General features: G+C 40.8%; 1 protein-coding gene across 1 annotated transcript; it reads left to right on the top strand.

Annotated features, from left to right (window-relative positions):
• The first annotated feature begins 215 nt into the window (after positions 1 to 215).
• On the top strand, positions 216 to 27,936 carry ppap2d (phosphatidic acid phosphatase type 2D). The gene is made up of 6 exons (XM_057346455.1): positions 216 to 883; positions 19,231 to 19,388; positions 22,151 to 22,434; positions 23,234 to 23,291; positions 25,904 to 26,080; positions 26,631 to 27,936. The coding sequence occupies exons 1-6, from the start codon at positions 694 to 696 to the stop codon at positions 26,730 to 26,732; spliced, it is 969 nt and encodes a 322-aa protein (XP_057202438.1). The 5' UTR covers positions 216 to 693; the 3' UTR covers positions 26,733 to 27,936.

Raw genomic sequence — 27,936 nt, 5'->3', positions numbered from 1 at the left:
AGTCATTGTTAAGCTTCATTAAAAAACAGATGGGGCAAGTGGACAGAAAGCGAGGCAGAGAGAGTGGGGCTGTTTCACATAACTTATTAGTGAGCTACCTAAAGACAGCATTCACTATTTAGCCACTATTCAGGGTATACTTGTTCAACACACTAGAATTGGACGCGTTGCACGTTCAACTGCGCAAACACTACGCGCCTATGACGCCCTCAACGCTGTCTAGGTAGGCAGCCTACTAACTTTTTAAAACACAGCCACAGCAGAGGGCGGAGGAATAACACTAAAACCCACAAATCAAAACACGATCCGCGTAAAGTTTTCTCTCTGTCGGGGCAAGAGTGAGAGTTGAACATGGAGCGCAGAAGTTACAGAGGATGACAAACTTTTACTGACACATGTTTTCAGAAATGCGTTTTTCTTCATCATGTGCAAACGAGGATGGCCAAACCGCAGCCAAAACTTTTAAGTGCCGGGCAAATGGAGTTTTTATTTAACGCCAGGATTCCTGTCCAAGTTTATTAGAAAAGACGCGCGCGCATCGCTGTATTCAGTAACCCACACGTGCGCGCCTATGTGCTATGACACTTACTGGACTTGAAGTTGAAAGAAAGTTTCAAAAGTAAAGTTGAACTTTATTCGCGACTTGTCAAAGTGGAATTCCGGTGTGTGTGTTAGATTTTAAGTAAGGACATCATGCAGAAACTGAATTCGGTGAACAGTCGCACGGAGCTCCAGCAGCGGCTGGCGGATCACGGGGGAGCCGGAGACAGCGCGCGGGAGAACGGCACGAACCACGTCCCGAGTCCCGCTGAAGGTGTCGACACTGTCCAGTGCTCCAGCAGAAAGATGCTGGTCGGGCTGGACATCCTCTGTCTGCTCGTGGGTAAGAGAAACACATTGATGCTAATGAAAAATGATCAATGAAAGGTATTATAAAACTGACAGTATACACTTTTTAATAACTTCCAGCAGTGGACTATTCTCATGTTAAGGAGTTGATGTGTATTGAAATAAGTATGAAGACATTTATGTTTAAACGCATCTGAATCTGTTTTGCATATAAATTGCATTAAGGATATAAATGAAGGCGTTTGTGAAATGTTAACAAACTGTTTTTTCCGCTTCAACTCCTCTGCAAAGAGGGGAACTTCACAGCAGATGTATTGTAGGTTGCACGAACATCTGTTTTCCTATTACACGCTTTTGACACCTTTCACAAAGTTATTGATGTTTTTCTGGTCTGTCAAATCTCGATATGGGAACAAACTCTGAAACACGGAGAAATTCAAGGTTGCGCCATCCAAATAATCCTCTCAAAACCCAAATCAGAGCTTAGGAAAGGAAAATAATAAGTTCATAACCTCTGCACACGTGCTGTGTGTGTCTTAAGTTGAGGGTTGGCAGTGAAGTTTGTCCTGGGAAATTCTGGGGTATCCATGGGAACAAGCCGCTCTCCAGGGAAAAGTGAAAGCGTCTTCTCAGATGACTTGAGCTGCGTGTGTTGTTTACTTTCCAAACAACATTATGGTTATACTTTATTGTTGCATTCATGAAATAAAGCGTTTGATTAACTATAAAAAAGCGAAACTACATCATTTTGGTAAGACTGTGTTTGTTAACATTAGTAAACGCAATAGCTAACATGGCCTGACAAAGAATATTTTTCAGCATTTTTAATCTATGTTAATATTAGTTAATACCTTATCTGACCCTTATTGTAATGCATTCAGATAAATTCAGTCGTGTATGTTGAATAACATTGAACAAAACGTTTATTACTAGGGATGTCACGATTCTGATCTCACGATGCGATTTATTCACGATTTACTCGCGATTTGTTTTTACAAAATGAGTTGAAACAAATTGGAAATGAACAACTTCCCTTGCATTATTTCTAAAATGCTTCACGTTTCTTTGTATAATAAAATAATGTTTTATTCCAAATAACAAAACTAAACTGCAATTTTATAACAAATTAATAATAGAAAAAGTCTCTTTAATATAAACAAACTAATACTGTCTGAGCTTTTCTTGGATTTTTTTGCATTTAAGAAATATCAGCATGTCCACGTTTAGATTTGCAGTGAAAATAGCGGCCCCTGCTGTTCAAAAAATGTATTGCGATTCAGTTCACACCTCAACCGATTTGAATCGTCACTCATTATAACCGATTTTCAACCGGCTCACGGTGAATCGTTACATCCCTATTTATTACTGTGTAATGTATAGCGTATTACAGAACAATTTTAGGACACTTTTAGGAAACTTTGTATACATACAGTATATTTTAACGTAGACTATAAACTGCAAATTTGTTTAGTATTATGTCTATTCTTGATGTATTAATGGAAGTTACCGCAATGTGTTTCGCCTTTCGGCCACATCCCAGTGTTTACGCATTTCACAGATGCTTTGATCCAAAGCCATTTACGATGCATTCAATCTAAACATTTTATTAATATGTTTATTTCCTTTGGAATCCAATACGTGAAATTCGTGTTGGTTGCTCCATGTGCTACCAGTTAAGCTGCATTCATTCCTGCCAAATACCGTCCAGTTAATTTGTTCACACATTTGCGTCTTTCTAAAAACGATCGAAAATCTGTGCACACCCCATCAGTTTCATTCGCTTTAATTCGTCAACAATATCCACAACAGGGATGAGGGAAAAGCATTTTAATTATGTTTTCATGTTGTCGCGTCTGTTGTGCCAGACAGAACCCGTCCAGGCAGACAGACTGGTTACAGTAAGCGAGTTATTCATGGGCCTAACTGTGCGCATCACTCAAATAAGACCTGATGTATGAATTGCTTTTGGCTTCCAGGTAGAAATCTCTGGTGTGTTTTTGGAGATGTGAAGTGTCTGGCACTGGTTGAGGTTTTGGGAGGATGTGTCATGCAGAGAGACCCGTCTGGGTTTGGATAACTCGTACTTTATGGTTGGACAGCCGTCATCTCATTCTGCAGTGTAATGTTACAGTCATGCGTTCGGCACTTTTGTGTAATTTAACCAGATTAATTTGTGAAACAGTTGATAACCTTGTGATGACAGCAATGCAGAGAGGAACTGCCGTTGGGATGACGTGAGCGAAGACAAGGTCATCTGTGACCGCATGCTTTAGTTACCGTTACACGTATTTCCCCCTTTTTATGGCCGTGGATCTTGCGCGACTTCCTCTTGACATTGGTCAACACCGTGAATCACCGAGAGTCACGCAGTGCATCTTGTCGGTTAATCTGTTTTAGTATGCAAATCTGGCATTGTCATATGTTTGAATAAATAACTGTATTCTCCATCTGGATAAAAAATATGCATTATGAAATGGACAGTTCTGGCTCTGAAATCTGACAGGATGAGACGTGTGCTAAGCAGCTGTAAAGTAGCAAATATACAAACACCTGTGCGAGTGCACATCAGGTGAAATGAATATTGATGGAGAAATTGCTAAAATGTTAAGCGACTGCAAACATCCTAAAGTTAGGCTAAGGGACATATTACCTTGTTAAGGAGTTGTTTATTAAAGTAGCGAGTCACGGGAGATCATGCTTTACAGTATTACCACAGTTCATAACTTTTGCCTCTGTATCGCCATCTCTGTTTAAAACATGAAATTGCAGCTGACTTCACATGCTTGAAATACATTATTATTAAAAGCTTGATTTTTGATGTTCTTTAAGGGGTCCTATTTTTCAAAGACTTTATTATGTTTATGATGTGCTACTAAACAATAGGTGTTCATGTTTCGACTTTCAAAAAATGCTTTATGTATTACATATCTTACCTGTGTTTTACACCGTCATCTCGATTCTCAGAAAACAGGCTGTTGAGTTCCTGGTTCCATGAAGTCCCTCCTTCTGAAACGCTCTGATTGGTCAAGCTGAGCCAGTCTTTTGTGATTGGTTTACCTCTTAGAGTGTGGGTTGAGATGTCCCGCCCATTACCCTATCCGTGTTCTAGGGGGCAGGGTCAATGTAAAATTTGTCCCTCATGATGTAACTACTGCAGGAAGTAGATTTTTGTGGTCCCAACGAGCCGTTCATTGTAGTCTTTAAAAAGTGATTTCTGTTAAAGAAAATATCTTCCTTTTCTGTGAACTTTGAGCGTTGCTACTCGGCAGATGTTGTTTATGCTCAAACAACTGTACTACTCACTAACTAAATTTAAAGAAATGAAATTCCATCAGACCCCCCCTTTAATTTTTATTTGTTATTTTTAACCAAAAAAGTTACGATTTTATAAGCACTCGTAACCATAGCAAAATCACTGTTGCACAAACATTTGTGCTTTTCTAAAACCAAAATGATACCTTTTTTTCCTCAGTGGTTTGCCAAGCAACGTAAACTTGGTGCATTAACAGAATTGGTGGTCGCAGATGTACGTTTATTAGTATTTTACATTTTTATAACCTGCGCTATAAAACGAATCGTTCCAGCTGTAAAATTATACGAGTCGCATTCAGAGACTTGACTATTGAAAAATGTTCATAAACACACACCTGTGAACGATCTATACTGCGTGTGCCAAGTTGTTGCTTGGTGACCGTAAACAGCCTACAGTTATAAACTTGTTGGACAAACTGTTTACTCGCATTCGTGTAAACATCGGCATCCATCATCAGTTTGTTGTTGCCTGATGCGTGAGAAGATCGCAGGCTGAGGGATTGTAACAGGTTTCAGTGTGTTTTTTTCGGCAGTGAATGGGGTATTCATGCCACGGCATTCTGATCCACTTTTAATAAGTCCACAAAGCTGGAATAAGAGCAGCTTTTGATGGGGGATCTGTCTGAAAACTCTTGCTGTGCTTGTGAATGCCGACTGCAACTGCAGCCGAGAACAACGCAGCAGATTGTTTACTGGGGCTCTCGGACAAGCTGAGACGATCGATCACCCGCTCGGCTCCGGTCCCGTGCAACTCTTTTGTAAGTGCATTCCTTCCGGCAGATTGCGATACGCAAGGAGGTTTCTGAGAAATGCTTGCCCTGGAGATATGCACGAGTACCTGTGGCTCGAGCAGAGGTCAAAGGTGAAAGTGTGTTGGAAAGGTCACAGGAATACCTGAGTGTGTGAGGAGACAAACACCACTGATTCCATATCTCCAATTTCACAATCCTCGCATAACACTTTCTAATGTGAACAACAGTAAATGTTTAGAGTTTCAGGCGACTTAAATGGCTGTAAATAGCCCCAGGATGAATCTTTTTTCTTTTTAAAGTAAAACCAAGTTGATTTATTAGCTGTGGGACGCCACTGGTTACGTTTACTGGCGCCTTCTAAAAACAAGCGCAAGCCACTCGATTAAAAAAGCTACATAATACCGTTTATTTGGACATTACCAAAGTGGTTTGAAGGGATAGTTCACCCAAAAAAACAAAAATCATTAACCCAAGTGTCTTAAACAAACCTCTGTATGACTCTTTCATCTGTGGAACACAAAAGAATATATTTTGAGAAACGTCTCTGTGGTTTTGTGTCCATACAATGGAAGTCAATGGAGGTCAATGTTGTTTGGTTACCAACATTCTTCAAAATGTCTTTTTTTGTGTTTTACAGAAGACAGTCATACAGGTTTGTAATTCATTTTTGGGTGAACTATCCCTTTAAATACATTTCTGGTTTTGTATACTAAACAAGTTTGGTGCCACATTGGGTTGTCCAATGGAAACTGGATCCTAAAAGCAAAACCATTTGAGAACTTTAATGCCATTACAGTATGTACAGATGTATATATTGCGTAGGATTTTTTTCTTTTATAAAGAAGACTTTTACCGAAATGCCCATAATGGGAAACTCCAGTGGGAGTGCGTGACCATAACTACATTTCTTAGTTCATTCTTAGTTGGTGCATATTTAATATAACATAATGAACACGCATACAGTATATTGCCTTTTGATACCATCACGTGAAGTTTGGTATCGCCAGAGTACAACACCAGACACATACAGGCCACAGATCTGATCAAAAGGAAATGAGTGAGACATCAAAGCAGAAGACATAAACACAGCACTGAGTGTGTGTGTGTGCGTGTTAAGAGCTTACTAAAGCATTTATTCAAGCAGGACAGGCGTCCTATCAGATGGACCCATCCTGTACCTGAGTGAACCACGTCTTCCTGTTTATCACTTCTCCTCACCTTTCTTCTCAGTGCCACAATTGCAGCATGTGAAGTGCTTTTACAAAGAACCCGCCGGAGTGTGTTTGTTTAAGTCATTTAGTTGGCAGAGAAAGCCGTCAGGTGAGACCGGGAGACTGCAGCATGCAGCAGCATGTCAGTTATGTGGGCGGCAGTGCATTCAGGGCTGCTCACATGCACGTGGTGTCTGCCGTCTTCACATGCTCATTCATGTTGATAAATGCACTGGAGCAGTGGATCCCAGCACACTTCACAGCTCTACCATTACATCACTGGGACAGCGTAACAGCTTTTATAAGCAGCTGTTTAGTCATATTTGGAATATGTATTCATGGGTCAAAGACGTTAAGATGTCCCCATCAAAAGAAATTTACAAAAGTGATTTTATGTCCATAGAAAGCACATTAAATGTAAGTCAAATGTCTACTTTATGGTATCAACTAAGTTTTTGGAGAATAAAATGTCAGAATTTGGTTGAAATAATGTTACATTGTCATTCAGTGTAGCACAATATTTATGTACAAATTTAAACAACATGCTTATTCTGACTTGTACATTTAAAAATATATAAAAGAATAACGGAGCGTATTATATTTTATTGTGCTTTAAATGAGTTAAAAATTCTTATTGACAAATGGGCAAAACCTGGCAAAATAAATAAAAAAAATAAAATGACATGGTCTTTTAATATGTCATAAATTGATTTTTGTTGTAAATATGCGTGACAAGATTTTTACACGGAATGACATTTTAGTGGGTATCTTCTGTAAATCAGGGGAAAATGTGTGATATTTATTTTTTGCTCAGAAAAACAAAATGTAAATTAAATTAAACAGAAAACTTTTTAAAACAGTATTACACAATTTTAAACAGTATAACACTTATTGTTTTTATGATTAAACCCTTTTCGTCTTTGACACTCATACATTGTATAGGCCATGTTACAAATACAAATTCATAAATTCAATTTGAAATATTTACCTAAACATGTAGGTATAAAATGGAAATATAAGTCATTCAAGCAGCTATGGTTTTGGTTAAAAATAAACAAAAATGAAAGATTGAGAAGTACATAAACAATAAGCAGTAAACTTATTATAAAGATTTATGTATAAGTTGAGCTATTGGGTCGAATTTTGAGGGAAATGTCAGTTGTGTTGTCAAGACATGTAAAAATAAGTATGTACAGTAGGCTGCAGTTTTTTTTTGTTTCAAATAGAGATGCAAAACTAACTGATTGCAGCTTAAGTCAGGGGTTTTCAAAATATATGATGCCAAGGACCCCCCAAATATGATGAACCTTTTGTGAGGGACTCCCTTCCTAAAAGAAATCAATCGTCTATATACAAATTTATGAATAAATAAACATGTTAAATAGTAAGTGTGGTGTTATTAAGAAATCATTGCATTGTTTCCAAACTCAAATAATTGGCTAAATTTAGAGTAATGTTAGATGAGTAGGCTAGATAAACCTGAGAAGAAGCATTTTTAATACCAACTTTCAAAATAATTCTTGTTTCAAGACAGCATACTGTCTTACAAACCCCAAAGTGACATAAAGGGGACATATAGTGAATACTAGAGAGATTGAAAACAAATATAAACAATTCTGCAAAAATGCATGTAGCAAGAAAGGAGAGAAAAACACTTTGGAAATAAATATGAACATGTTAAAATTGAAAACATTTTTTTTAATTTTCTGAGGACGCCTTTGAACCTTCTGGGGGCCTCCTGGGGGTCCCCGGATCCATGTTTGAAAACCCCTGGCTTAAGTAACAATAATGTTCATAAAACGTAAATATAAGATTTTTTAATTATAATTTTAAACACAGTAGTAAAAATGTAGAACAGTTACATATTAAAGGATTTATGTATTTAAATTTGTAGTCCCTTATTATTTACTGTATATTTTAATAATATAATGATATAATTAGTCTAATGATTTAATTACTGTGTTTGTATTTATTATTTCTACACGGTTGCTAAGATATTGGCCTTTAAATGTTGGCAGTGACTTTTTACTTCAGTGCATAAACTCCAAATGCGTTTTCTGGGTCAAAGTGACACATTCATCTACTGTATCTATACTCATATTTATGTACTCGGCCGTATAAGTCACAGTATGCTTTCACACCGGTTTTATTAGCAAATAATCATCTTGTTAGAGGGAGTGTACTTCTTCAATCCAATATCATTGGTACAATAAATGGGCATATAGAGACCAGCCTGCCATTACTGTATCTCTCTCTCTTGCTCGCTCCGTTCAGCTCTCCGGCTAAAGTGCATTAGTGACTCTAAGCTACTCAACAGTATCCAGTGCAGCCTGCTGGAGTCTGCCAGCTCTCTCCTGTACAGGGTTACAGCTCTAAATGAGGAAACAGCCCAGGGCTGGCGGAGAGAAAGTGTGTGTGTGTGCTTTAATACTGTTGTTATGGATCAGTTGTAAGGTCAAAGGTTAAAGCTCATAGCTCTGTGAGATCTATGGAAGCAGCTCATCTCCCTCATGAGTGAAAGAAAACCACAGCGAATCCTGCCGAGAGACACAACAAATTAGAGGATTACACCGACAGAGGAGCGAATGAGTGGCAGTTTAGCTCAGCACATCTATTACGGCAAATTACACGCGGAAAACATGCGGCTCAGTCTGTTCCTGTTTTCAATACCTCTTTCATGCTTTGGTCTCGACAACATCAAAGGACTGCTCCCCCCACATACATAGTTTTTTCATCAGACACGAATTTCCCCGTAAGATGTGTCATAATGACTGTATATGGTATCAGCTCTTGCCATGGCATCTCACCCGGTGACCTGCCCGAACGCGGCCTCATTCCCCAAAACACACACAAACACTCTACGAGTACCTGGAGGCACTGTTGACCCCCTCAGCTGTTGGCTGTCTCTCGTCTGTAACGTGTTGCGAGACGGGGCAAAGCGCGAGCCTGAGGACACATGTCTGGACTCGGCTAGAGTACCAGGAGAGACCCAGAGCTGATGGAGGTGGGGGTCAGAGAGGGATGCTGGGAAGCTCTGGCAAGCTCCAACTCATCTCTCCCTGTGGTTCTGCTCCCCTTCACCTCAATGCCTGTCATGTTGGTTTATTTTTAGGTTTGAAGGAAACATTTTTAGGAATGCTTGAAGGGATTATGAGAGGAGTGGGCTGTGTTAAGCTTAGAAGATGTGCACTTGTCGACAAAATACAAAACTTGAGTTGGCTGCATGGTTCTCGGTTCGCTGATATCAAGCGTAGCGTTAGTTCTGGCAGGTCACGTGAGTTCAGCTTGCATCAGCTGATCACATCAGGTGCAGCTAATCAACGTTAACCAATACTCATACAACACACACCAGACTGTGTCCTATTTAAGTTGCATTTCTTTGCTCCTTATGAGCTGCTTAATTGTGTTGCACCTAAAACCCACCTCCATCCCCAACTCCTCCCTATCTGCCTGTATCTTCAGATCTTTTCATTTAATCCTGTTACGCATCAGGAACTGTTCTGGTTCCCCAGGTGGAGGGACATGTATCGCTGCGCTCCTGCTATGTCCATGCAAGGCTGCATGGACGGGCAGAGAGTTTGCCCAGAACAGTTTCATTCCGCCAAACTAAATATATGCTATCGTTAAATAATTGACGACAGTGGTCCCGACAGAAGTTAAATTATGGGTTCTTCAGATGCGTGCGTGATATCACTTGGAAAGCAAAGCCCTCACGGCGTATTTGAGGACAAAGTGGGAACATGACTTTGACCTAAAAGGGGTTCTTCTAATGGCATCATGGGAACGTGAAAAGTTTTTCTTGCGTCGAGAAAAAAATATACAACAATCACATACAATGTTGTCTACCTTGTGAGCTGCAACTCCTGGAGGTAATTTGCTCTGAAAATACTTTAAAGGTTTGATTAAGAATTTACATAAAATAAACAAAAACATGTACCTCAGTGACCTCCTCAGAGTCAACCAATCCTACTCCAATGAAGCTTTTAATGGCATCATACGACTGAAAATGTTTCTTCTAGAGCATTATTGCAAATGTCATAAACGTGGGTGGTGAGGACAAGGACAGAGGACCCAAGTGCAGACAGCGGGTAAGGGGTTAACAAGACAGACTTTAATTATAACTAAAAAATACAAAACAAAGACCCACGTGGGGGAGCATAACAAAACATAGCAACAAGGACAGGGACTAACTAGACTAGAAATAATAACAACACTTGACATAACCACAATAAACTAAACTAACTACAGAACAGTAACTCACCCACATGACACAAACAGAACACAACAGAACAATGAACCAGCACGAGACAGAAGACACAAGGGCATAATAAAGGGGATAAATCAAGAGGGGACAGGTGCAGGACATGAACTAATTAACAAACAATAACGAGACGAAAGGGCGGGAACAGAGACGCCACACCGGAGAGTGGAAGACCATGAGGGACAAAACGTCACTCTCCACATAAAACAAGAGGTTCTATCATGGTTCTGCCACTAGGTCAAGAGAAGCAAGACAAGGTGGGGCAGAACCATGACAGCAAACAAATACAAAAACGGCACATGTATTCTTCTCATCCACCTCCCAACATTTCTGGAGGTAATTTGCTTTGCAAATTCTTTAAAGGTTGTACAAAAACACTGACATGTTCGATTTAGGATTGAAATAAGAAAGCAAAAATGTACCTCAGTAAACTAATCCTATTGAAATAAGGCTTTTAAAGGTTCTTCAATGGCACCATGTGACTGAAAGGTTCTTGTAGAGCATTAATGCAGAAAAATACAATACACAGACATTCTCATCCACCTCCCCGAGTAAGCCAAAACTTCTGGAGGTAATTTGCTCTGCGAATTCTTTAGAGGTACGAAAACACAGACATGTTCGATTCACCCTGTTGAAAAAAACAGCACATGCTGGTTAGGTAGGTTTTGAAGCATGGTAGCTGGTTTGTGCTGGTTTAAGCTGGTCATGTGCTGGTCATGTGCTGGTTTAAGCTGGTCCTAAACCAGCTCAAACCAGCTACCATGCTTCAAAACCTACATAACCAGCATGTGCTGTTTTTTTTCAACAGGGTGGACAGGATCAAAAAAGCAAAAATGTACATGAACCTCCTCAGAGTAAACTAGTTTGGATCCAATGAAGCTTTGAAAGGATCTTCAATGGCATCACAGGAACTTGAAAGGTTCTTATCTGGCATCAGTTCTTAAAAAGGTCCTTCTATCAGGCTTTCTTGCAACCTTTATTTCTAAGTGTGTGTGTTGTTCTTTGGAATGTGATTGTGTTTGTATCTGGTGTGTGTGTGTGTGTGTGTTGCGCTCCGTCTTTGTTCTTGGTGTGATTTGTCTTTAGTGTGAGGTGATCGGGGTAGACACAACAGAACACCAAGCAACAACAGGAAGAGTAATGTCCCCCCTGAGCTATCTCTCTCTCTTCACTGAGATCAGCTCTACCCGTCTACCCAAACAGACGCTTTCTCAGACAATAGCTTCAATTAGTATCTTACTGGATGATGGTCCTTTGATCCAAAACAGAGTCGTACTGCCAGAGGCTGTATCATCTGTACAGCTCTGTCTCATCCGTGTATGTTTGTGTGTCAGAGAGCACAACTCGTGCACACCTAACCGTATATTTTCACAAAGCCTCTCTTTGTCTCACGGAAAGACACCGAAAACAAAAGGTGGACAGAAACCGCAGATGACACAAGATTAGACGAGTAATTGCAGCTCGACTCTCACTCGCTTCCTGCGATAACAATGAATAAATACTTCTGCTCCTCGTTCACATCAAATAAAAACGCCTCTGCTTTAGAGACGTCAGCCATCTTTATGGGGTCGATTTGTTGTTTCGTCCTGACGGAAAACCGTCTACCTGCTTGGGTTTTCATCGCTTATTCTTTGTGTAGTCCAAGGTCGTCTTGCGTCTGTGTATACGACCGTGTTTGGTCGAGACTGCGGATTTACATCCACACGGGCTTGCTGCGGTTTTATATTGACTCTGTGGTTTTCAGAGATGTTTATGTATCCAGGTTTCTGCAGCCGCGTTTCAGAAAGTCGGCCCCCAGTGTGGCGACTTTAATGGTAAAGTTTGTCAGTGAAGTTTTTTTGTTTGTCGAGTCATTATATATAACGCATGTAGGAATGTTCGGGCAGGGGCCGGCGATGATGAGGTGTTTGCGCGGAGGTTTGTGGGAATAAGTGTATGTTGTAATAATGAGGTGTGTGTGTGTGTATTGTTATGAAGAGGAGGGGACTTGTTTACAAAGTTGGTCTGAGCTGAGTCTCGTTCTCTGACCTCACATTCAAGAACGGACGCTAATCGCCTCCGTCTGGCAAACTCTCTCTCTCTCTCTCTCTCTCTCTCTCATCTCTCACACTGACTTACTGCCCCATCTTCTCAGTTGCTGTGGGTTTTAGACGACTGACAACTGTATTAGCGTCTACACCAAAGATAAAGTTATGTTTATTCTAAACCTGCACACTGAAGTTTTACCTGATAAAAACAATTTAAATTCACATTGTTATCGTTATATGGTGTGAACTCTACATTTTCTTAAATTTAGAATAAATGTTAAAATTTTATAGTTATCGTCCTTGGTGTGTTGAGTGTTCACCCTTTTTGTAAACAAGGGTTTGTTAGATATACTAAAATATTTATTAAAAAATATAAACGTAAGGGTTTTAACGTTAAATGAAATACTTCCATAGCTTTTTTCTTACATTTTCATTTACATGACCTTGGCATTGCTAGCGCCATGCTCTAACCACTGAGCTATTTTATTTTATGAAAAATAATTATAGAAATTAAATATTAAATTGAAGCTATTTATAGAATGGCCAGCCTGAGCTCACAGGAATTTGTAACTATTTTACGAGGTTTTGTAATTTGTATGAATTTGTAAGATGTGAATCGTTATAAAAAAAGCCACACTGAAGCCCCTCCCCTAACCACTAGAGGTCTGCAGAAACCGGCCCGTACACGAGATTGTTTAACCCGACCCGGCCCACCCATTACAGTTACATTTTAAGCCCAAACCCGACCCGAACCCAAAGTGCGTTTAACAGCAAGTTTTGTTGAAATATGCTGCATTTTATGATTGCTTGCGATGATAATGAAACAAATAGCTACATGTAAGCAAAGTAGCAAACACAGTTTCATCAAGGCACGGCGGCCCCCTCAGCAGTTAACACACAAGAAAAAATAACAAATAGCACAGACTTACCAATAACGAAACTTTGCTGAAACCTGTATCATTTGGAACTGTAATAAGTTTTCCCTCACTAATATTTTGCTTTATCGCACTCATCTTACCATCACCTGCTGTGTTGTGACAACGAGGACAAGAACGGGAGCACATGCACAGAACAGTTTATGCGAAAAACAATTTTGTGAGTGTTTCCTCTCGTATTTTTTGTGGTCACAATGCAGCAAACATGCAAGCACACGCCACGGCAGGCAAAATTTGTATATAGCCTGTATTTTAAAACCCGAACTTGAGGCTATTCATTAAACATTAACCCGCAAGTTTTTCGGGCCCCGTCGGGCTCGGGTCGGGTTGCAGACCTCTACTATCCACACCCCTGAACCTAACTGTGACTGTCACGAAAGCAAATACGACTAAAACTTCACAGTGTGTTGAACTTTGGTTCGCTACACATAATAGTGGTATCAAATCGTGTGGAATGCAATCGTTTTATTATACCTTAGCAACAACAACATAGAAATGCATTAAACATGCACATTGGCAATTGCACGTCCTTGCAACCACCCGGAATATCCTTGCAACTACATAGCAACGCTCTAACAACCATCTATAACACCTTAGCAACCACATAGCAATGACATGACAAACTCTCTAGCATTGTGTTACTGACTTGTGCGCACATCACTTTTCTTCACAAAACATTGCATTCTACTGCAAAATGAACGCTTATAACACATAAACTGAAATCTGCTCCAGCTGGTTGTTATTCTCTCTTTGCTGTCGTTCCGTCTCTTGGTGCCTCTTGTTTTGTTGTTATTCTTTCACAGTGAGCTCATTCTGGGCCGTGGCTCTCCAATGTGTAAATTAGAACCAGATCTTTTCATTCCAAGCGAAGCACGAATCGCCTCTCATCGTCTGTTCTGTTCCCACTGTTTTGTTCCCTCTCTCTCACGACTGAATTACGGCCAGGCTGAGAACACTTTGTGGGACTTGACACGGCCATGTGCGCCGTTTATCTCCCAACCCCTCTGTTCTGTTTTCTCCATCCTTCATCTCGGTCCGTTTCTCCTCCGGCCAGGTTTGCTCGCAGCTGCTTGACAGATTTCGTGTGGCCAGCCGGCGGTTTGGAGGTTTGTTGTGAAGCTCTGTAAGTCAGGCCGAAAGAGTTCGAGCGAGAGTGTAGCTGTGGTCGTAGTGGCCGTACACTACTGATTTGGACTCATGTACACTGCTGTCTACTGTGTGTAGCGTGTTTGCTCTGGGCTTGGGTAAGGCCAATGTGCGGTGTGTAGCGCTGAATCACGGGCTGTGTTTGTCTCCGGCACGTCAAGGTTTCTGGCCCGGGGCTTTTTGGATCAGACCTGCTAATGGACTTGTGTTGATCTGCTAACTCTGCCGGTGTGTTAATGGAACAGTGTGGAGAGTGTATCACAATCAATAGCATCGACTGGGTCCAGGTTGTAAAGAGAGCGGTGGATACGGGCTATTGCATTACCACTTGGATCCATTAGCGATGTCCTCGTGATAAGCGAGCTTGGATGGGCCGTTGATCCTTATATCGCCCCTTGTAGTAAATGGATTCGCAGTGTTTTACACAATACTGCAGTACGGCATAGATTTTACAGATCTTCTGGTCTTGTTACGTCAAATGATTTGATTAAAAATTTGATGGTTTTGTCACTGGTACAGACGACTGATGATGGTTGCCAATTGATACGTGTTCAACGACATTAAGACATCTGTAATTCTGCACTCTGATCTGATATCTTTGGTTCCATTTCCATTTTCCTGACTAAAATGAGAGATTATTATAAATTGCTAGGCTGAGAACCGAACGGCTGTCGGAGTGACGTAGGGGGTCTTTCGAGGGCAGGCGTCGTTGATGATTCTCAATCTTTGACCTGTCTGCGGGACGAGTGCACGCGTTGCCCGGTTTAGCTCGACTGATCTAGCTAATCATTAGCTTAGCTGACAGCTGCTAGCTGCGGGCTAACTTGGTGTTTAGAGATAAGGAGCTTCTTTTGGCGGGGGGCTAATGGACCACCCCGAGCACAGACTGTGAGGTCACTGCGTGTTAAGCGTGTTCGACTGAAGCATTGGAGGTTGAGTTTGAGGCGGTATCTCTCCGCTGGTTTCCTGACCTACACCAAGCGTGAACGCAGAGCGATAAGAGGATTAGCACACCTGGAAGGTTTCTGCTAAACTCTCAGAGTACCTCAGCACAGACAAGCCAGTAAAAGTGAGAGAATGCTCAGAATTACAGCTGCCGTTCCCCAACCTTCAAAAAACCTTGACATATCTCTTTCAGAGGCAAGCTGTTGTGTGCAAAATTGGGTACATTATTAGTAGTTAAATTTTTTAAATAAGATCAAAGTGTAGATTCAGAAGGAGCTTGATTGTATGATCAATGATTTTCAAGCATATTTTTAGCTGCATTCTGTAAGTTTTGTCTCTCTATCACCTCTTCTGTTTGAAATATAAATTGCAGGTTACTTTACGTACTTTTCATTTTTAGGGAAGTCCGACCTGACACCTCAAATATTAAATCATTATTATAAGCTTATGTGAATGGTTATGTGTAAAGTAAGGAATTTTTATCTTACTCAAAAAAAAGTTTAAAAACGAATTGTGTCTTAGCGGGTAACTCATTTGTGTGCTCACTGTCTAAGTTATACTTTCTACCTCACCCTTTGGCACTCTGCTATTATCTGTCTGCACATGAATCTTCTAACCACCTAGAAGTTAAACATTATGAATATCCAGCACAGTAAGATCACAAAATAAATGCTAAGTGTATTCAAAAGTTTAATTATGTAGTACTTGAACCCAGATCTCTATGATCACAGTACATTTACCTCTTAACCGCTTAAATAATAAACGTTACTCACATCAATATATACATTACGAAGTAGACAACACAGCAGGCAATAATTTGTGTGAGTCCTGGGATGTTTTTTAAGCCCCAGTCTGTCCCTAAATTACCCCTAGTTTGGCATGCAACCAATAAACACTTAATGGATAAATTTATGGCAATATGCACTGAAGTCTTCTTTATCAATGTAAAAGCCTGATGGGCTGGAATCTTGGTCACAAGTCTTTCATATCCTGCATGACGACCAGGGCAACAGTTAATGATAGACCTCTCGGTTACACATAGACACACATGCATCCAGGACCCTGCAGGGAAATGTGGCATACAGGCCCGTCCAAAGCATGGATGTAATGTTGAGCACGCGATACGCTGAAGAGAGTGAGAACGTGCGAGAGGGAGATCAGGGTCACATCAGGGTCTGCTGACGCGGAGCTCCGTGCTATCTCTCCAGTAATATGTCTTCTTAACCGCATGTTCAACCTTTCGTGCTGTTGCGTCTCACCTTATCTTTGTTTGGCTCGAGTTTTTCTGGGAAAAGCCGCTGTCAGCTATAAACACGGTGCAAAATTAGTCCTGAATTTTGATTAGGCTTATCAGTACTGTTGAAGGGGGATGTGCGTAAACATTAATCCTGATCGAACACAGGTGTGTTTTGTGTGTTTTAACGCTAAAGAATGCGCGGACGAGACATTTGACAAACATGAATACATTTTGAGGGTGTGAAAAGAGTCAGTCAAAGGATTCTTATGACATTGCGTTGCAACTTTCGGTCCCGTGACAAAGCGTCACTTTCGCAAACCCTTGCGTTTTTTCTCTCTAGTTGTTTTGGATGAATAATGACGATCGGTCGAAGGGAACTTGGTGTTCTGAGGATGCGTTTCAGTCACTGGTGACCTACTTTGCACTTTCCATCTCAGGATCTGTTCTTGTCCCCCGGATCATGTGTGTGCGTGCCCTGAAAGCCGAGCGGTCACGTACGCTGAGAGATTCCCTGGCAGGGGCTGTGTTTGGGCCGTTTGGGTTTGTTCCAGCTGGGGGAGAGAGTGGAGGGTTAATCATTAGTCTCATGCTCTGTGTGGACCAAGGGCATGGGACTGTGGGCCCTGGGCCTGGGGAAACAAAACCAGAGAGAGAGAGAGAGAGAGCAGTGTGTATATTTAAATAAAGTTATAAATTAAAATTTTTAGAGGAGCTTATCTAATCGTTTATATCATGTACAGTATATCTCTATTTCCATATCTTAATCTTCAATGAATTATCGTACAGCTTAAGGTAAGTCTTGTGCCGTATGAAGTCAAGCCTTTTCGTTACACACAGCAAACTACATCTGTTCATCTAAAGATTATATGAGCAAGCGTGAAATTAACTATAAGAAAGAAAATTCACAGATATTTCTCCTGAGAAAAAGAGACAGAAATTTCACAAATGTCTTTATTAGCGTTTCAGAAGAGAACAAATCGTCGTGACAAACTGAGCTCAGTTTCCTGCAATCAAAAGTCAATTTCATTCAAGATCTCAGTATGAACTCTAACATTTCTCATCATATTTACCCAAATCCAGATTATTTTACCTCTACAATCGACATTTACATTGTATTTTAACAATTGCCAGATGTTTCATTTTCTGCATTTCTTGAGATACATCTGAGAGTTAAATAAAGTTAAATTTGTGTTACTTCTGAGATCTCCATCAAATCTCCTGGTCAATGGAAGAACAACTTTAGAGCAATAACATACATTTTAATAGGGCGCAATTCCAGCGTTATGGATGTGACAAACGCTCAGAGAATGTATTTGTTACCAATATACTGAACCATGGATGTGACAAAAAAAGGACATGGTTTTTGGGAGACAACATTCTTTGTAGGATTTCTGTGAATTAAAATGCACAAACCAGAAGCAATAATATCCAACAAATGGAGAAGAGATGAATCTTCATAGAACAAAAAAAGTCATTTTATTTTCATGTGTCCATTCATGAGGAATATGTACCGTTGTGGATGTGACAATCCTGAAAATGGCACTTAGGCACTAAAAATTAAACAAATGCTCTAAAAACTTGACCAGAGACATCATCACATGGGTATTTGAACCACCAAACATTGACATATGTGCTTTTAGCATGGTAAAAACCTTTTTATGGTGAGGTTGACATTTACACGGAATTGCCCAGGCAGTTTGCCCACAATGAAATAGGTAGTAGTGATGATAAAAAGACAGAAAGCAACAAATGGTTTGGGAAACAACCTAAGCCAGATTCAGACTCGTCTCGCTTACGGAAACATTTGAGTCACCTACAAGATTTACTTTGTGATTCAGACCATGAGAGGTCACAGGTCCATTCAGAACAAAGCAGGAAGTTTAGGTGTGGTACCACCTGCTGCCTTTGCGTGTTTAATCTTTAAATTAATCATTATTTCAATCTCTTTCATTCACCTGAAGAAGAAGATAAAACAAGACCTGCACACTGCTGAATCTTTCTTCAAATAAATTCTTAAAGCAGTCCGTAAACGAAATTCTGCAAGTTACAGCAAGGTCACGGTGTAAGAAATATTCATTCCCTTCTACTGTTTCCTGCACACCTGCCCTTAACCATCCAGGTGTGTAAGAGATGCTTTTGTTTGTTTGCATTTGCCTGAACGACAACCATTTGATGCACTCGACGTGAACCATATTCCCGCATTCCCAGCAGAACTTGTAAGAAACTTTCCGTCTTCCTTTCAGTCCTCAATGCTGTATTCTTCAGGGTCTCTTTTTTCCAGATGCCTCTTCTATTCATACTGTCATATTCTCTTCGCCACCCTTCACCCTCTCCCTCCTCCTTCCTGCTGGAGCTATGTCAGGAATGTCAGCTCTCGGGCTGAATCTCGATTCCCGTCAGGAGTGACAGGAGTCTTAATATCGCAACCCTAGGCGTAATTGCACATAATAGGGCCGTCGAGATGTATCAATGCCCGATTTTGTTGTGCCAGAAGAACATTCTCCAAGTTAATTTAAAAAAAAAAAGCTAAACCCGTTTTTTTTTTTTCTCCACAGCCTCTATTCCGTTCTTCGCCTGTGAACTCAAAGCCGTGACTCCGTACATGAGGGGCTTCTTCTGCGGAGACCCGAGCATCATGTATCCTTACATTGAGAGCGAGGCCATTCCCGATAGCATGCTCATCGCCGGAGGCATCATCATCACAGGGCTCACGGTGAGAAGAGCAAACAGTGTATAGTCAATATGTTACAATACAATAGAGAATGTGAAGCTGACGTCACGCCCTTTGTTGCATGTTGCAGTGGCGCCGCCATCTTGGGAGGATCATACTCCACCGCTATTATTGTTTTGATATGTACCGTTACTTGTTTTGTTTGATATTTGGAGAAATCTAAGGTGAAAGAACCAGGGGCTTTTCATGAACGACTCTGCGTAATGCTATTGTAGTTTTTAACACAGCAAGACCAACCTACCACAGTTATATTTCCTAATCAAACAAGAACAAAACACTGCACTGAACGCACTAGCAGCGATCCTCCCAAGATGGCGCAACATTCAACACGGTGTGACGTAGCTTCACAATCTCTATAGAACAATTATTTGAAGTAGGGCTGAAACGATTCCTCGAGTAACTCGAGTTATTCGAATACAAAAAATCATCGAGGCAATTTTTGTTGCCTCGAAGCCTCGTTTAATCCATTTAACTACAGTAGGCCTACACACGGAGCACTGCGTTTCCCCACGGACCGTTATTACTGACGCACAGCCCGCTAAACTCTATTCATGTTACAGGGCTCTCAAGTCTCATGCGTTCACCGTGAGACACACGCATTTTAGTCTGTTCACACGCTCACACTTATTTCTCATGCTGATAAATAACTGATAGTTTATAGGGCTGTGACGGTTGCCGTAACAACTAACAACCGCACCACCGCGATGGTAAAGTGCCGTTCGCCACCGTCACGTCACTCTGACAAATATAGGTGTAATAAATATGAGAGTTGCGATAACGATTGCTAGTTGTAGCCTTTCAGTTGTGGATGGTTTTATTTAAAAGATTTTACATTAACAGAAATTATTGACATACGTTTCCGTTGGTGCGTTCGAGCGCAGGACTGCACGGCAAAACCCAGGTTATTCTGCAGGTTTTGCAATGGATCTTGTTGTGAAATGAACAGATACGTAAAATCAAAACTGGCTATGACCCGCTTGCTTTTATAGTCGGAGCGCTCAGGTTTTGCCGCGGTTGCGGAGAGACATCTCTTCATTTGCGCTCCTGTGCACATCTTCTGAACGCGCATTTAGTGCAGCTGTACACATTTAAATCTGGACAATGTCAACAAGTAAGTTTCACATCAACGAGTCGGAAAAAGTAAAGTTTTTATGGCAATCTGAATAGGAAAGCCAATGTAGGTTTAAACAGTTTGTTTCAAACGGAATTGTTAAGGACTGTAAGGGTTAATCGCCACTGACTGAAGTTACTGCAACAAGAGCTTTCTTATTTAGTATTTAGCTTTCTTATATCATTTAAGTTTTCATTATTTACTGATGTTTATTTAAATGTTTTATATGCTGTAGTGTGGCCGTTTCACTGATGGATTTGCGCGTTAAACATTGACGGATGTTTCATCCTCATTTATTTCAGATATCATCTTTAAATTATTTAACAATTTCAAGTATTTAAATAAGATCTATATTTCTCTTCCACTCGTCATGTGGTTGCTACACGCAAATATAATAATATAAATATTATTTATATAAATAATATATATTTCTCAACCACCGCACCACCGCGGTCGATTTGTCTATTACCACCGCGGTGGTAAAAAAAAACTGCCACCGTCACAGCCCTAATAGCTTATTGAAATGGTGAACTGATATTTTACTTAGTTTTAGTCTATTTTACGAGTGAAACTTGTTTTACGGCTGCATTGAGTCCATCAAACTAGATGCGGACTAGTGGACGCCGAATCCTGTTATTTACACATGTCATCTGTCTGGTCTGCGTGTCTGAGTGAATGAACTGCACAGTTTAACGTGCTACACGCGTGATGCTCATGAATTTGTCTGCGTCTGCGCTGAATGAGGACATGAACTTCACCTCCAGAGTTGCGCAGAGAGTTTATTTCACAAACATGTTATTGTTTGAGTGAAGAAACAGACATACTAAAAAATAAGCGTCTTCTGACAACCTGCCAAAATAAAAGTCGTAGGCTATTGTTTGAAATTATTATTTCCATTTTTATTCATGTTTCTTAGTTATATATTTGTATTATATTGCATTTTGAATTTAATATGGCAATGGAATGTACTAAATGGGTTTAGTTTTCACAGATATTAATGTATGCTATTTCAGCAATAAAAACTAATTGTTCTAAAAAGGAAACAAATTAGTTGTTTTACTCATTTTAAGAGACCTGTCTTATTTTCTCTTGTATATTTAGTATTGCTTTTTAATAAAGAAAAAGTACTTATTATCCGAATACCCGATTAATCGATGGAAAATCAGTAGAATACTCGATTAGTAAAAGAATCGATAGCTGCAGCCCTAATTTGAAGTCAACTACGGTTTCCAATAAACACATCTGATATGTGTCTGGTGAACATGACTCTAAACCAGACTATTTATATAGGACTTCCTGGAGACCAACAAGTCATTTAGACAACCCGCCGATTGGTCAATTCTAAAAATATATGACGTTACACATGCCTGACACACACACACATATAGATGATATTGTATGACTTGAATGAAGGCCTTAAGAGACTTCCTGTCCGCAGCAACACAAGCCCACGGTTCTCCTGTTACTCAAGGCCATTGATCAGCTCTTTCCATCCACTTTCATTAAACAACAGAGCCTGTTTCGCTGTGAATTATTCATGATTGTTCGTGAACATACTTTATGCTTCATGGGCATTGTAGTAGTAAACTCGCCGTTGCATGGCTGTAATCTCAGCGGTATGCCTCTGTCTTAGATTGCTGTTGGGGAGTGCTACCGGGTGCGATTCAGAGGCGTGCACTCCCGGGCATTCGTGCGGAACCGCTACGTGTCCTGCCTGTACAAAGAGCTGGGCAGCTTCCTGTTTGGCTGCTGCGTGGGGCAATCTTTGACCAACATGGCAAAGCTGAGCGTGGGCCGACTCCGTCCACACTTCTTATCGGTGTGCAAAGTGACCTACGCTTCGCTCAACTGCACACCCGGAACTTACGTATCAGAGGTCAACTGCAGGAACACCCCCAAGATGGTGGAGGAGGCCAGGTCAGTGGAGAGCAAGGGTTTGTATAATGGGAGGGAGAAAACAGAGATGATGAAATATAGTGAGCTGACTTGCTGACTACTTACATAGACAGCTACCTATTAAGACTGCATCAAATTCAAAGTAGAACTTTTTTGCAACTAATTCACACAAAAATGAAAATTCTGTCATTATTTATTCACTCTCATGTTGTTTAAAACATGTATATGACTTCTGCGGAAAGATATTTTGAGAAATGTCTGTGGTTTTGTGTCCATACAATGGATGTCAGTGGGGTTCAGTGTTGTTTGGTTACGACTTTCTTCAAAATATCTTCTTTTGTGTTCTGCAGAGCGTAACTAGGTAATGAATGAATTTTCTTTTTGGGGTAATTTATCCATTTCATGAGCTCATTGCAAAGCATTCTGGGATTGCCTTCTTTGCAAAGGATACATTTGTTGCTGTTCATTCATGACAATTTTTATAATTTATCCACCCTTTCTTCAGTTGAACAGTTTTTTTTTTAATATAAAAAAATATCAAACATTCTCTCATGGTTCATGACAAAATATCATATGACACGAGAGACATGAGAATCAATGAGATCTGAAGTTATTGACGTATTGCCATATTTGAATTTTAGCACTCGTATCTGTTTTGTTTCCATTTTACTGAATAAGCTCAAAATATTATTTCTCCAAAAAATTGTGTTTACCTAACATCACATCATCCAGACGATGTTATGACCCATAAACCAGTTCAGCAGTTGAATGATTTGTGACATTTGGTTGGTAATTTTTCCCTATTGCTCTTCTCTAACAGAAAGTCCTTCTTCTCGGGCCATGCATCTTTCGCCATGTACACCATGCTCTACCTGACGGTGAGTATCGCTGTGTGTGGCCACATGTTTACCACTCAAACACAAGTCAAGATATCGCCGAGCGCCTGCGCTTGCGCTTGCTGTCAGGCTTTACTTCCACGTGGGAAGATGCCAAAAAATCCTACTGACGGGAAAGAGTCGAACTTCTGCTCACAAACATATGCACACACACAGATAGACTGTCAGAAAGCTCTGAGAAAGCAGAAAACTCCCAAAGGCATCTTGCTTCAAACGGGAAAGAAAGGCTGGAGTGAAAGAGGGAAAGTTCTCCAGAGTCCTGATGAATAGATGAGTGCAGAGAGGGGGAGAGAGCGTGAAAAGCAAGCCAGAGACAGAAGAGGCCTTGTTCAGTTGTGGGTTGGGTCGAGGAGGGGGGAGGTTTGGCCTGCTGAGAGATAGACAGGCTTCTTTCAGCTAAAACCCTCTCTCTCTCTCTTCCTCTCTGTTATGGCCTGGGGAGGGGCACAATAAGGGGAAAAATGACAAAACGCTCACAAACCATCATAAAGCTTGACATTCAATAGCACTCGCTCAGCCGTCCCGCAAACCTTATCAGAATTTACGTCTCGTGTGCCAATCTCGCATTCGGAACGGCGGGAAAATGTAGAAAAACAAGCAGTTTTTACCATTCAGCTGATTGAATTCATGGGACCGCTGCCCGCTCTTAAAGAGGGACGCCCCTTTGGCACTCATTAGAAAGAGAGAAAAGAGCTGGTGAGCAACGGAAAAGCCATGCCAGGCTCTTTGTGCCTCTCTGTGCCTGCTTTCTCTCTCTGCTCTGTCCAGTGGCCGCACTGTTGCATGTGTGTTGCATGCCTGACCTGCAGCCACATGCTTCAGCTCTGAAACCAGCTGCTATGGGCTTTACTGCAGGAAGCCAAACACCTGTGACGGGGGGGACCCTCAAAGTCTGGAATGTTCCACGGTCAATTACGCAACATATATCCGTAAAGTATCCACCTACAGCCTGTATTCTGCTGTGACCTTTGACCCTCATATTTCTTATTGGTGACTTTCGTAGTGTGGCAGGGCTAGTTTGTCGGGCAGTACACATGCTAACACGCTTTATTTTTTTTGTGTTACTCACTTTCACTACTGGGGTGGAGAAACAGGAATCGTAGTAGATTCCTGCCACACAAAACACATGTCTACCTAGCTATTTATATGGGGATTTCCCTGTTAGTTTCATCTATTGTTCTTGAGACAATTAGAATTACTATTCTGGCAGACACAGCCTAAAACATGTCTGCACAATTTTGTTGAATTGATTTAGACATGGTAAAATGCATTAAAGTCCCTGTGAACCAGAAGTTGCGATCGTTTTTACTTCCGTACCCTGTTGAAAAAAACAGCATATTTTGGGTTAGGTATGTTTTCATGCTGGTTTGACCAGCTTAAACCAGCTAAGGACCAGCACATGAACAGCTAAGGACCAGCACATGAACAGCTAAGGACCAGCACATGAACAGCTAAGGACCAGCACATGAACAGCTAAGGACCAGCACATGAACAGCTAAGGACCAGCACATGAACAGCTAAGGACCAGCACATGAACAGCTAAGGACCAGCACATGAACAGCTAAGGACCAGCACATGAACAGCTAAGGACCAGCACATGAACAGCTAAGGACCAGCACATGAACAGCTAAGGACCAGCACATGAACAGCTAAGGACCAGCACATGAACAGCTAAGGACCAGCACATGAACAGCTAAGGACCAGCACATGAACAGCTAAGGACCAGCACATGAACAGCTAAGGACCAGCACATGAACAGCTAAGGACCAGCACATGAACAGCTAAGGACCAGCACATGAACAGCTAAGGACCAGCACATGAACAGCTAAGGACCAGCACATGAACAGCTAAGGACCAGCACATGACCAGCTAAGGACCAGCACATGACCAGGTAAGGACCAGCACATGACCAGCTAAGGACCAGCACATGACCAGCTAAGGACCAGCACATGACCAGGACCAGCACATGAACAGCTAAGGACCAGCACATGACCAGCTTAAACCAGCACAAAACAGCATCAAAACATACCAAACCAGCATGTGCTGGTTTTTTCAACAGGGTATTCTGATACATTTCAGAGTGAAATTAAATTTGGAATGAGAAAAAGAGTGGGCGTGGCTTTCGTCTTTCTCTGCGATTTGATTGGATGTATAAAAACAGCCGTTGCATTTTGAAATGGAACTGGCAGCAGACTGACAGTTGAAGGGGAGGAGTTAACGGATGCTCCGCCCAAGCCGTCTAACATACGTCATCTAAGATGACGAGAATTCATTAGTCATTGGCTCGTGAACCAGCCTCCATCTCTTAAAAACCAGCTGGAGTATTAGTAAAGTTTTTTCTGGTCCAAGACTGTTCTCGAAATAGTCTAACTAAATAAAAACCAGCTCACAAAACTCACAACACTAGCTTCGTAAAGTCATTCTTTAATGGAAGTTTAGAGATTTAGCAAACATCCGATAAATTGGTCTTCTAAAGTACGACTTGCTCAGAAACAACACACACACATGCAGACGCACACCCTGTAAGCTTTATTTATCACTGTTTTTATCAGCATGTATGTTAATCATTTCTCAGACTTCCTCTCTTTGTGCAGTTCTACCTGCAGGCGCGGTTGTCATGGAGAGGGGCGCGGCTCCTGCGACCATTACTGCAGTTCATGTTGGTGATGTTAGCAGTGTACACAGGACTCAGCCGCATTTCTGACTACCGCCATCATCCCACTGACGTCCTGACTGGATTCCTGCAGGGAGGACTCACGGCTTACTGGGTGGTAAGAAAGAGATTGCTCAGATTTCACACAGGACACAAAGTGAACACAAATAGTGTAATAGTAAAAATAAATTAAATAAAATTTTAAGTAAATAAAACTTGATCTCAATTCCAAGCAACAACGACAGCACAAATATTTGTCACTGATTTATGAAAATTTGTGATGGGGTGAAAAATCAGGAAGTTTATCATTAAACAACACAATCTCGCAGAAATTCGTAACTATTGAATGAAGTAGCTAAATCGTATTCGTACATGTTAGTACAATTTGCTGTCGTGCCAGTGACGTTTAGGGGTGGGGTTTGGGGAGGGGCTTCTGTATTGCTTTTTTCTAATAATCATGTTTTTGTATGATGTACATCGTACAAATTCATACGAATTAGCCAAGTTGTAAAATAGCTACGAATGACTGCTTGAATAAATCTAAATGTGAAAAGTCTTATTTCAATATCGTATTATAGAGGTTGGTGGCAATTCTAGTTATGACCCATCAGTTTTTTAATGCATTGTTTATTAAGTCACTTTATCTTTTTTATTGTTTGTGGTCGCAGGCCTTTTACATCTCGTCCATGTTTAAGACGTCACGTGCAGACCTTTCTCCCATGAGTCTGTCTCTGGAGAGCCCCCTGTCCAGCGAGCAGACGGTCTGCTAACAGAGCACACCCGCACATAGAGACACCTGAGAGACTCGAGAAAGATTGTTACTGAATGAGAGAAGAAATGCGATGCTTTAAGTGAAGAAGATGAACGCAACTAAGAACTTTGGACTAGTCTCCATTTCCTGCCAGGCAAAAGAGAAGAACAGTTATATAAGTATCTAACTCTTCATCGAACCCGTCCGCGACATATCAACCCTCCATAGACAAAAGTTATTTTTATATAAAAAGTTTATCCTTTATATTTTTCAGATATGTTATAGTTGAAGCTGCTAATAATTGTTGTTTTATGTCACCTGTAGCCCAGGTTTGTTCTGTAGTCAGCGATTTAACACAACGGCTCATTCTTTCTCACCATATGTGACTCTAATAGAGACTTTTGACATTGACGTGTCAAGCTATTTAGTTCGTGTCGAATGTTAGATGCCCACCGGTCTGATGAACTGATTCGTGCCATTGGACGAGACAATGAACCAATCAAAACATGCGTTTCGACCACACCCAGTCTGTTGGCGAATGGACCTACCCTGACTCTCCTCTCTAGTGCGCTGTTGCACAATCATAGTGGTGCTGACTCTAGACACCCTCTGTTTATATAAAAGCACAACTTTTGATTTAATGCTAATGCAATTAAGCTTGACATTCGTGTATTAACCACTTTCGCCGCACAAATGAGACTACAGAGTGACTGAAACCCCCCGTCTGCATAATGAGGGGCTCTATACCTGTGTATCCTTTACTACTCATAGCACTTGAATGACACTATGGAACTTTCTAATGACTAAAGATAATATTTTATATTTGATCTTGTTTAATCAGTGTTTTACTCTCTTCCTGCGGTCAGTGCCATGTATTTGTGTTATTGCGTCTGTGTGTTTTTCCCCCAGATTATAATTATTCAGAATGTATGTACATAAATCATTTTATAAACTATCCAGATTTTTAAAAGTATTAGTATCTGTTTTTTAAGTTTTTTTGTCGTTGTAGATATATGTTTTTATTGTTCCGTGTTGATCAGGTACGAAGAGTTGTTCTAATTGTTAAAGAGACTAGTGACTGAGCCAGAGTTGACAGAAAGCTATATTCTACTTATCTACTTTAATTTCATGTGTTGGTTTCCCTGTGAAAGCCCGCGAGGCTAAAATAACCACTGTATTAATAAACCAAACCAATAAAATGAATGTTCGATCTTTGTATCTCA

This window comes from Triplophysa rosa, linkage group LG11, assembly GCF_024868665.1.
Source record: "Triplophysa rosa linkage group LG11, Trosa_1v2, whole genome shotgun sequence".
In the NCBI taxonomy this organism is placed as follows: Eukaryota; Metazoa; Chordata; class Actinopteri; order Cypriniformes; family Nemacheilidae; genus Triplophysa; species Triplophysa rosa.
This window is presented reverse-complemented; position numbering and strand designations above follow the sequence as displayed.

Excerpts from the sequence above, each read along its gene's own strand:
- ppap2d (XM_057346455.1), top strand. The coding sequence starts at position 694 with ATGCAGAAACTGAATTCGGTGAACAGTCGCACGGAGCTCCAGCAGCGG. Across the intron at positions 884-19,230 it reads CATCCTCTGTCTGCTCGTGG|CCTCTATTCCGTTCTTCGCC; the intron begins GTAAGAGAAACA and ends TTTTCTCCACAG. Across the intron at positions 26,081-26,630 it reads GACTCACGGCTTACTGGGTG|GCCTTTTACATCTCGTCCAT; the intron begins GTAAGAAAGAGA and ends TTGTGGTCGCAG.